This window comes from Gavialis gangeticus, unplaced genomic scaffold, assembly GCF_001723915.1.
Source record: "Gavialis gangeticus isolate Ggan-Ray unplaced genomic scaffold, GavGan_comp1, whole genome shotgun sequence".
NCBI classification, from domain to species: domain Eukaryota; kingdom Metazoa; phylum Chordata; order Crocodylia; family Gavialidae; genus Gavialis; species Gavialis gangeticus.
Genome location: NW_017728997.1, coordinates 18734737 through 18746133, shown reverse-complemented (window position 1 = coordinate 18746133; position 11397 = coordinate 18734737). Strand labels below are relative to the sequence as shown.

Here is an 11397-nt window from a genome sequence, read left to right as displayed (position 1 = left end):
GGGCAGGGAGACAGAACCAAATATGTGGCTGCTGCCACTATCCCCGCTGAGCCCAGCTCCCCATGCAGCCCAGCTGCAGCAAGGCAAAAGTAGCTCTGGAGGTCTCACCAGCCCCTGGATCAGCTGGGGCCAGTAGTAGCAGCAGGAAGGGAAGAGGGAGGAGCTGCTGAGCACCTGGTTTCCTTATTCTGTTGCTTCAATTGGAGTGTTGGTTAGAATCCAGTTACCTAGAAATGTCTGGTTTTGCTCAGATACTTTCCAAGCACATAATTATTTTGAATAGTCTATAATAATTGTGTAAAGTGAGAACTGTTTCTCAGGAAGAGGGGCTGTTTGTTTGGGTGGCATGAGAAGCAAAAGCCCTGACCCTTTGTTGCTTATTAAAGAACACAGAGCATTTTATGCAAATACCTACCAAATCCTACCTACCAAAATGACCCATCTTTCCATTGTGTAGACTGGTGGTGGTCTTTTTTGGCAGGTGAACCACTAATTAGCCCCGTACCTTCTCTGTGTGCCACTCTGATCCCCTTCCCTCACTTGCTATGCTTCCCTTTCTGCTCCCTGCTCCCTACCCAGTTTGCTGGTTCATGTTCTGTTTTCTGTCTGATCTGCTGCTGTATTGCCTGTCCCCTCCCTGATCTGCCATGCAACTCGCCCAGAGGGTGCCTGTGCCACTTGGCGCACATGCTGCAGGTTGCCCACCCCTGGTGTAGACCATTTCTTCAGGCGCTTTCCTGCAACCGTTCAGTCTTGCTGGCTTCACATCAAGAGTGATGACGTTTCCCTCTTGGGTGGGTTACTGCTGTTTGTACAGCGCAAGCTTTCAGAATGAGAAGGCAACATATAAATATCAGCACAAATATAAGTAGTAGCAGGTGAGGGAGGGGATGGTCCCTACCACTCTTGGAAAGAGTGTACTGATCTTAATGTATTCTTTCAGATTATTCAGTGACGTTCTACTAACAAATTCTGAAAAGCCACAGTTCAAGGTAAAATTGACTGACATCAGCATGTCCTGGATCATTGCTAAGAGCATGTTTAGCTGGCTAGCCTTGGGTCCAGCCAGCCAAAAGGGGCAGGGCTGAGCAGGGATTAGCAAATGTGAGGTGTGGGAGTGGGTGCTTGGCTACGTTCGGTTCTGAGGCAGCACTGTGCAAGAGAGTATGCTCGCAGGGGGCCTCCAGTGCAGTCCCACAGAACTGTCTTGTCAGGGTTCCTGGGAAGGAGATGGCAGTTGCTGCTCCTTTCCAGGGAGGGTGGAACAAACAAAGCAGAGGCTTTTGTGGGGAAGGAGGGAAGCGCAGAACAGGGCTATGCTGAGGCTACACAGCACTGAGTTCAGCAGTTATTCTGTGCTGACTTGGCCAAGGTGCTTGTAAACACCAGACAAGAATTGTGTAGCCTCATTTTTCTTCGTAAGCATTTCCACCTGGCTCAGTATATGCTGTCACACTTCAGAGCCTGACTGCCAAATTACTTGAGTGCTTTTGCATGCAGTTCTTGCTGGGTAAGTGTTCTTGCTAACAGTGACTGAAACCCACCTGTGAGAATTGGTAGAACCACTCTGTCGCCTATCCACCACTCCACAATCCAGTCAGCAGCTATTAGACTGCACACTTGAGTACCTCACGCATTGTCCATAATGTTCTGTCCTCATTGTTGGACTTCAGCTATATCTGGAGGGAAGGCTGCTTGCAGTAATTCCATGTTTTCTACTAATATTAGAGCCTGGGGCCTCATCACAGATCAATACATTCTTCAGATTAAAAGTGGGTATCCAATAGTGAAAGCTCTAGATTAAATTTTGGTTTATATATTCCCTACCATGATTTTTTTTTTATGTCTCTCATTTATCAGATTCCCACTAAGTTAAGAGAGGCATTGAAAATTGCCAAGGAATGCATAGAAAAGAGACTAACTGAAGAACAGAAATTGGTAATTTTTCTGTGTGTTGTCTGGTTCTTATATCATTGTTTTCTCCTCTGATTATTTCAACAACAAAAAAAAGTTTTTAAAATTAAAAAAAAATTGTAAACAAATGTTTACAACACTGGAAGAAACTTTGGAAATACAGCCCTCTTATTTTCTTTATGACTTGTTCTTATTGACAAATGCTTGTTCTTGACAAATGCACTAGTTGCAATCAATAGTCTATAACATATTGGTTACATAAATTATGGCTTAGTAGACATCAAGAGGCTGTTGAAATGACTGGGTGAGTCTAAGTCATAAAGTCTGGATGCAAAGCCTTGGTCCTTTTAAAACCTGGGTTTTTTTCCACAGTCCATTTTAGGGAATGCCCCCCCCCCCCCTTTCAGACTTGGAACAAAAGTTTCCCCAATTTCAGTAAAGCTGGTGTCTTTGTGCTTGTTTCAAGCCCCCTCTAGCTGAAAAAATGTCAGTAGTGCAAGCCCTCTGGACACTTATTTTTGGGAGGCTAAACTTTCAAATCCCTAGGAAGAACAATAGTGGTATTAAAATGTATTTAGTTGCAGGAGACTTGACTTTCCGATCCCACCCACTTCAGAATATATCCAGTAATCTTTTGATGTTACAGCTGTTGTATGTGTGAAGTGCTCATTGTCTTTAGTAGTGGCTCCAAAGACATTGTGGCTCCAGTCAAGCTCTGAGACATTATAAATCTAACTTCATTGCAGGGACAAGGGCTGATGGTATCTCTAAACCGTTCATGGAGAAATTTTGAGTATTTAAACAAACATTGAGAACTTTCTCTAAGCTTAAGGGAATGTCTCTGAGATCAAAAGTAAAGATTTTGACTTGATATAGCTTGTCTTTGGTCTCTCCCCTTGAAGATTCACCAGCACCGAAGACTGACACGGGCTCAGTCTCACCATGGTTCTGAAGAAGAAAAAAAGAGGCGGAAGATCTTGGCACGAAAGGTTAGTGGCATCTTTCAGAACAAGTTTCTTGCATGCAGAAGTGTGCGCACATTCTGGAGAAAGAGGGTGCTCTGCATGCGAAGGTCATGAGAGAAGTGTTGCAGGAACTTGTGCACACGCATGCATGCACATGCGTACAGCCCCAGGACATGCTGGCCATTCTCAGAGTACTTTAATTTGTGCAGTCAGGTGATGTGCTGCAAAACAACATTTAAGTGTTGATAATTAGTTTAACCTTGAGTGAGCCAAATAAACCTCTCTGAGAATTGGCTGTATGAATTCATAGAGTTCACAGAACAGCCTGCTTGGATGCACTTTTATTAAGGTGGGCATCATGAACTTGGCAGCTCCTGTCTTCACCCAGACAGAAACTAGTTCCCAGCCCTCACTCTGGCAGATGATATGGCCATAAAGTTACTCTAAGTGGGCTGCTGGGGATATCCTCCCAAAATGGGATTCCTTGCCTGATGTCAAGTTGGTGTAAGGCTTGTGATGTTAGGGAATACTTTATGGAAGGGGTGGGAGTAAAACATAGGTGGTCCTTGAGTAACAGTGGTGGAGAATGATTTCTTGTCTTTTCCTTTTTCTTCTTGATTCAAGAAGTCAAAACGCTCAACCTTTGAAAGCGGGGAAGAACATTCAGCAAAATACAGCAACTCAAATAATTCAGGTAACTGCAGAGAAAACCAGTTTTACCACACTTACTTCAAAGTCTTGATCTTCTTTCTGAACTAGATCATTTGCTGGTTAGGTCCAGAATCTCAGTGAATTTTATACCTTAGAGTAAGATTGGAGTATGAAAAAGCTGATCCTTGTCTTCATTATTTGTAAAGATCAAATGATGCACTAAAAAATGTAGTCACTAGTTAGGTTTTCACTTAAGTAACTATCTCAGAGTGGTGTTTGACCCTCTGGAAGGATCTCTTTATAATAGCACCCATTCAACCATTTTGAAACTTCATCCCCATGGCAGTTTGTATTCTTCAGTAAGAAGTTACACAGACAAATTGATGACCTGCTGAAAAGTTAACCACATTGCTGTTCAGTTCTGCAGATGACTGTTTGTGGGGAAGTTTCACCTTACTGAACAATGTAGTTGTTCAGGCTGTGTTTCTTTTTTTCCCCTTGCAAGGCAGTTAGTTAAGTGTCTGTATCAAATGCTTTCAGAATGCAGCCTGTCAGGAAACAGTTAGTTGTCAACATAAATTGTGATGCTGATGCAAATGAACTGCAAATTTCTCTCCTAGGAGAGATGTAATCAGAGCTGCAGTTAGGGAGCGCACGTGTCTCAAGGACTGCAGAATTTGGGCCCAGAAACTCCTCAGCCTGACCACTTCTGCAAAGAACTGGTCCTTGCTGGGGAGTTCTGCCCAGAGTGCTTCATTTTTGCAGGGCTTGTCCCGCTGTGGGGTTTTGCCCTGCAAAGTGTTTCTGCTCAGAGAGGGTCTGATTCTGCTACCATTCATGCCTTGCTGTCTGAGTCAGTAAAAGGCTGTTTTCAAAGACCTGCTGTATGTTGAGTAACCAGAAGTGAAGCTAGAGTCGCTTTGTTGTTGTCTTGTTCAGCAGGCTCTGGGGCGAGTTCCCCGTTAACATCTCCGTCATCTCCCACTCCGCCCTCGACGGCAGGTAAGTCACAGCTATGGAAGTGCCTGTCTGTCTCTTGTTCCATTTTGTCCCTATGGTAGCTGTTCTTCAGGGAAGGGAAAGGAGGACACTGTTGGGGGGCAAGAGGCAGCCCTAATACAATATTCACCTGACATTCTTCACCTTGTAGCAACAGAAGTGCAGGCAGCTGGCTTCTTTTGAGCATCATAGCCTTGTGATATACAAGACTTCTTGTTTTAACAGGTTTCCCTATAATACTCCTGCATATAATCCACTCACACAGTATAAATTCTTGCTTCAGTCTGTTTTGCCCTAATGCTTCCTGCACTGTTACATTCTGAATGTCCTCTGGGCTTTCCATTATGTCACAATAGGATTTGCTCTGTGATGTTCCATTCGCTGCATCCCCCAGCGCTGTTCTGTGGTTCAGCAGTCTCCTGTGCTGTCTTTGTATATCCAGGTTAATATTCAAATCTGCATTTATAGGGTCATTCAAGAGCAGTATTAATAGAGACTGCTAAAATGATGTGCTGCCAGGAGGAAAAGCGTTCAGAGAAAATTAGGCTATAGTGACTAGTTCACCTGATTTCAGGAATGAGTACCCTGCTATTTAGAAGATATTTAAAAGCCCTCTGTCTAAGATCCATGAAATGGTAGGGTAAGTGGTCTGGTCTGGTGGTGGTTTTTAGTTAGCTGGTCATTCTTAATGACCTTCTACATCATGCAGCAATATATGGAATAACTAGTATGGTTTCACTCAAGCTCAGGATATGTTAATAATGATTGAACTCTTCTCTCCTGTAAGAGAAGCCTCCTGTTCCATTGATAGCAACCCATAAGCTCTCAGTCTTGGTGCTGTCAGGTGGCTACACTGCCTGTCTCAGGGCTGTGCCATGGCTTGCTGGTGCTCCCTAGTGTGGTCCAGAGGCAGTACAGATGTGGCCTGAGACTTGTGCAGTCTGCAAGAACATTTCATCCCATGTTCAGAGAACGTCTGTTGCCTGATGCGACTCATCCTGTTGATGCTGCGTCACGCCTGTCTGCTCAATAGCGGGCTAGTCTGCTGTGTGATCCATGCACGTGCTTCTGACAAAGTATTGTGACATGTGGTTGGTAACGCTGTGTTGCTGTGTGTGAAGGCTACTGAGTATTGCCACCATTTAAAAATGTATTCTGTTGGGACTTATTGCATCTGAGAAGCCATTAACTCATCTGATCTTGCATGAATAGGGGTGATTGTGTAGTAGTACCACTTCCAGTGGTAGCTAGAAAGGGAAGCCTGGGGTTGTTTCTTATTGATAACTTCTGCTTTCTGCTTCAGTGTGTCATCTGCATTCTTGTAATGGTTCTACCTAGCTGAGGTGCCTGGTGGAGGGTATGAAGTCCGTTCAACTCTAGGCTTCTTATCAGGATCCCGTTTGTCTATGTTGGGCAGTGTAGTCTCAAGGCAATGCCTCATGTTGTGGTGATGGGATACATCTACACCACAGTGCGGGGAGGGCATCTGACAGTAGTATCATCCCCTGCCCTGCCCCCACCATTGCCATGTCCCTTGCTTGCACAGTGGAATTGCTCAGCACATTAAGTTAGATTTCTACAATTAAATGAAATTAAATTACAATTAAATTCTGCAGCTAAATTTGGTTCAAGAACTAAGGGCTTTTGGAACCTTTTGTAATTGGATAAAAACCCACCCCTAGGTATTTTCTTTCAGTTGACAGTAGTTAGTCAATACAGTTCTGTTTCAGTTTCAAGGCTCAGGCTGAATAGGTAAGTTTAAGACATGACTCAGAGCTGGAATGCTGCATTAGAACTTTTGGGAGGAAGACCATGACATTCAGGATTGAGCTTGGAGAAGTAGCTGATTGGAGCTGTGGGTGATCATAGTTAGCATTTTAGTGGTGCCCTGCTGTGAGCAATTAAACTGCATTAGCACATCAGAGCCTTGTCTCAAGACTGCCTCCTCCTATGCACTTCTAGTTGATTATTTAGTGGACTGGGAACATCTGCTGTTAGAATGGTCTGATCTAAAAGAGAAGAAACATACAGTGATGCTCTATTGGATTGTAGATTGTGAGGGCCTGACCTTGTGGCATAGCAAAGGATAAAAAAAAAAGAATCCAGCCCCAGATAGGGAAAGTCAGGCTATCTGTTTCCTGGTTTTAATAGTGCCAGAGCTAAGGACACCAGCAAACAGTGACGAGTATTGCAAACAAATGTTTTGGTTCTTTTTAAATGGCTTCAGTCTGGCTATATTCATGGCCCTCTTGTGTTTGCTTTTGAGTGCTTTTTGTGTGGAAAGCCCATATCAAAGATGTATGCATGAGTATTTGTAAAAACTGCTGCCTGTCCATGTGTTTTTTGGGAAGCTTGGGTGCTCACCTGCTCGGGGAGCAGGAGCCATACCATGCCACTGATATAAGCAGTATAACATGAGTCTCCTGCTTGTGATTGTTCCAGCAGTGCATACAAGGAAATTACAGCTGGTTAACTAGCATTCTGCCAACAGGGGAAGTCTAACTTTTTTTGCAAATTACTTACTGCTTTACTACCAAATAGAAAGAAATCTTTCTGGGATCCTTTTGTTTAAATTTAGATGGTGGCAAATGCTGATTGTTATACAGCTTCCTGTGGGTCAGAGCTCTGTCTGAGGATTTAAGTCACTTCCTGTTGCATGTTCAATCTTTAAACAATATTAATTCTGCAGTCACTTTACAAATCCATTCATTTTTTGTGTGTGGTCAGGAACTGTAATTGGTGCCAGATAGGCTGGAAGACATGATAAAAAGGAATGTCAGAATCTTCATTCCCTCCCTGCTGGTCCTGGCAAGCATTTATTAATAAGCACGCTCTTCTGTGAAAGCACTAAGGGCTGAAAGATGATGACTCTGCTTGGTCCATCCTCCCCATCTAAAGTTATGAGTTCAACAGGTTATTTTGTGATAACTTGTGAGAATGGAGCGGAGGGATTGGATTTGCCCACAAAGGAGGTTTCTGTAAGCCAACTGGCATGTATGAACAAAACATTTTCCTTCTGAAAGTTCACCCGCACAATGCAAGTGCTTCAGTATGAAAAGTAAATAAATGTAGACATGAATTGCATGAGAATTGTTACACTCTGTCAAATGAATGGATTTTGTGTTCTATGGTTATTCTTCAGAGTCATTCAGCACTAAAGTTGTACAAGGAAAATGTACCTTCACTAACTGAAAGTGCTTTGAAGACCCACAAAGCTTGACATCTGGCACTTGAAAATGAATGCACTTGTGTCTTGCTTTTAGAAGCATATGTTTAACCAGTACATAAGATTATCAGTGTGGAAGAATGTGGTTCATTGTATTATGTCCACAGTAACTTGACTGACTTTGTTTGCCTTTTATGCAAAGAGCTCAAACCCAATACATTCTTGTTCAGAGAAAAATGTTTATGGGAGTAGTAAAACGACTAACCATTATGTAACCTAGATAACTGCACAGCTAGCAGTGTCTGTTTTTAATTACTGTGTGACTAAATGATACTACAGTCAGAATAATAATTTGTCCTCTCTCTCTCTCTCTGCTGTCTTCAATAGAGCATGCATCATTTTGAACGCGAATTTCAGAAAAGTAAGCTAACATTGATTTTTCTCTTTAAAGATGCTCTGTTTCTGTCTGGGAAATCAAAGACAGCCTTGAACTTCTGCTATAAGTGAATGAAAGAGCAGTAGATTTTAAGCTACTTTGAGTTGTTTTCATGAAATACGGCATCTTTAAAAATATCACTATGTGATTTTTTTTTTCCTTGTTTGCATCTCACTAAGCAAACTTCAGTGCAGTTTTCACAGTTCCTGTCACTATATCCATTATTAAGATTTTGTTTCAATTTGGGCATCAACTTCTACAACACCTGACAAACTTTTTGTTCCTTTAACACCCTCATAACAAAAACAACCTTGTAAAACCTTGGTAAGTTTCTGTTTGAGTGTTTATTCCTGTGACTTTGTGAATGAACAGATATTTGGCTGTGAGCAGCTTCCAATGTGTGTGTAGAGGTAACAGGGAACCACAAATCAGACTCTTGCATTAAATCACTCTTTTTTTTTTTTCTCTCCCCCAACTCTCCAAAGATTAGGAAGGATTTTCCTTGTTGGACAAATGGAAGAAAAATAGTAGCTGCCCCTGCTGTGAGATTATATCTAAATGAGCAAGGGGTTCCTTTTAAAGCATGAGTCTGTGAAGCGGAGGGAGGACAGGCTGGTGGTCCCTGTTTTTGATGAGCTAATTGAAATGAAACAGCTGTCGCAAACCTTTGTGTACGTGGGCAAGTGCAGCATTTACTACTCATAGGCTATCTTCTGGTGTGGCTTCAACAATTTCAACTGCTGCGTCTGTGTGTGAAGGCTAAGTTGTGATTGAAGGTTTTGGAACAATTGCTGAAGCTGGTAAGGTGCCTCCACAATGGAGAAACTCAACTTCCCCATGTTTCGAGCAGTGTTGCTAGCTGTTTTATTTCCATGTATTATTTACATATTACCTAACTATAAAGGACTTAAAAAATGTCATCTCCCCCAGAACTCTTCCAAGAAAAGAAACCAGGCAAGACACCAAAGGCAATGGTGCCTTGGCCTAATTGTATATAGGGATCCATCATCATGTGAATGGTGGGGGCTTTTTGCCTTTTCCCGTCAAGTGTGTCCTTTTCTCGGTCCCTGTGCTACTGCTCTAATTGAGCCCTGTACAGAATTCAAGCCACTGTTTATTTTTTGTGACGCTCATACGATGCAGTCTACAACTGAATTCTTTTTTAGCCTCTTTAGTCCTGCCACCTCAGTCCTAGTTCTGCTTTCTGTATCTTTTTTCCAGCTATCCCTTTCCTTACCAGATGCTCCCAACTCTTTCATAGCATGCTGTATTAATACCTAGCAGCTCTGTTCACAAGTTAAGCAGTGAGGATGTGGGACAATGCTTCCCTTGTTGTGCTCTGCTGTGACTTCAGTCATAGTGCAATCTCGTTCTACTCAAGTCGTTCTTTCTTCTGTCGTAACTTTCCACGGTATTTTCCAGCGCAACGTTGATCATCAGTGAGCATGGGACAGTTTAGAAAGACCAATGCTTGGGATGATTCCCCAGTATATTTTACTAGACTGCTTTGTCAGGTCTTAAAGGCTTTTTCTGTTAAGAGGCCGGGATGCTTGAGTTGAATAAGGAGGACAATTCAGACAAGTCAGTGACTTGCACAGTGAACCTTTGGGTTGTCTTCAGTTTGTGCTACCTTTTTGCCTTGTGCTTTGATTATGAGAGAGGTTGATTTTAAAAGAATCCTCCTGCAACAAAGTCAAATTGTTCCAGTTTGCCCAAAGCTGGAGTCCGCCCCCGAGCTTGGATATTTCTGTGTGGGGCAGGAGATGAATGCAAAGACTTGAAATGGTCATGCATTTCCATGGTAACGTGGTGTTGTGCCCCTCTGGGTGCTGGCTGGTGTGTAGCTGGGATGTTCCCTGTCTCATAAATGGCTGAAGAGCATGAACCTCAAGAATGCTCTGGGGTGATATGACCCCGGCACCCATTCCTGCCCAGGGCAGGGGGTCAGACCTGATGATCTGTTTAGGTCCCTTCCAACCCTAAGCACTATGATACTATGAATGCAGTTAGGTACTGGCCAGGTCACACATTGGGTTTTTTTGTATCTGCAGTTTCTTTTCCACACTTGTTCCTGTGTGGGGGAGGAAAAAAGCCTTTAAGACCTGACACAGAATGAAAACAAGGGAAATTTGAGCTAAGGTCACTTCTCTTCTCAAACCAAGCCTGTTTTTCTTTCACCATCAGTAGTTGATCTAAGATCATCGTGCAGCAAGGAGAAATGTGACAAGTAGAGAACAGAATGGCTTCCCTATGCTTGCTTTCTGTTGCTCAACCACAGGCCTGACACTTCATTGAAAACCTCTCAAATGCATCCTTGCGTCTTTTTAATTAGAGCCATTTTCTGCCAGTGAAAACCTTGGTAACTGCTCTGTTAGCCTGGCCTCTTCTCTTCATTCTCAGACAGTGGCACAGTTCTCATCTCTTGTTAGCAGTGTCCTCCAATATGCTAGTTCTGGCAAAAATAAATGCAGTCCCATTGACTTCAGATTCCTTGCTTTCCAGTCTGGTTACTGGATAACACATTGTCAAACGCTTACCTGCATGGAGGACTTGAATATTATTGAATAAGCACACAGCTGAGCCCTTATCCATCTCCATCCTCTGTAGGATATGTGAACTGGATATTTGAAATGCTCATCTTGTTACCTGAGAGAGGGTGCACTAGAAATGCCACATCTGACTGTGTGTGGCCATGTGTGGTAGAACTATTAGAGATCGCAGTTGAACATCTTATTTACTTGTGTATTTATGTCTGGTGCATGGCAGCACAGCTCTCAGACAATTGAGGACAGGTCTAAGTCAGGACGTAACAGGGAATTACCCAAAGTCATGGTTTTGCAATGCAAAAGGAGTCATTCCTGTGGCATTTACGATTCATACTCACAGCCTTCATGAGTCTATGATGAGCTAAGAGGATATCACGATTCAAGGGTAAGACTTAATAAGAAGTGCCCTTTCCACTCATTGCAAAACTGCTGGTGAGCTTTCAGAAACTATCTGGCCTCTGTGTATTGTCAATCTATACACAGGACCCTGGCAATCAGTGCCAGCTGATACCCCCTTAAGAACCTGAAATTGTGATGTAGCTATGAATAGGTAACTAGGCGCATCCACACGAGATGCTACATGGCCATAGCTTGTCACTACAGCAGTGTAGTGTTGGAAACAACCCATGCAGCATCGTGACTGCAGCAACATTGGCTACTGCATAGACATTTAGTACTTGTGTAAGCAAATTGACTTTTATTAGTGGATGTTTTGATTGG

The 11397-nt window shown here is 43.0% G+C and overlaps 1 protein-coding gene across 4 annotated transcripts in view; it reads left to right on the top strand.

Annotated features, from left to right (window-relative positions):
- The window catches only part of PXK (PX domain containing serine/threonine kinase like), a 46817-nt gene that overhangs the window by 27348 nt on the left and 8072 nt on the right, over positions 1-11397 (top strand). The window contains exons 12-17 of one of the 4 annotated variants that reach the window (XM_019504871.1): positions 944-992; positions 1861-1938; positions 2817-2903; positions 3504-3573; positions 4473-4532; positions 8083-8116. In XM_019504871.1, the coding sequence (XP_019360416.1) occupies positions 944-992; positions 1861-1938; positions 2817-2903; positions 3504-3573; positions 4473-4532; positions 8083-8099 (361 nt within the window). In that variant the 3' untranslated portion in view covers positions 8100-8116. Of the gene's footprint in view, positions 1-943; positions 993-1860; positions 1939-2816; positions 2904-3503; positions 3574-4469; positions 4533-8082; positions 8117-11397 lie in introns of all 4 variants that reach the window. The other 3 variants (XM_019504870.1, XM_019504868.1, XM_019504867.1) reach the window with 3 other exon arrangements.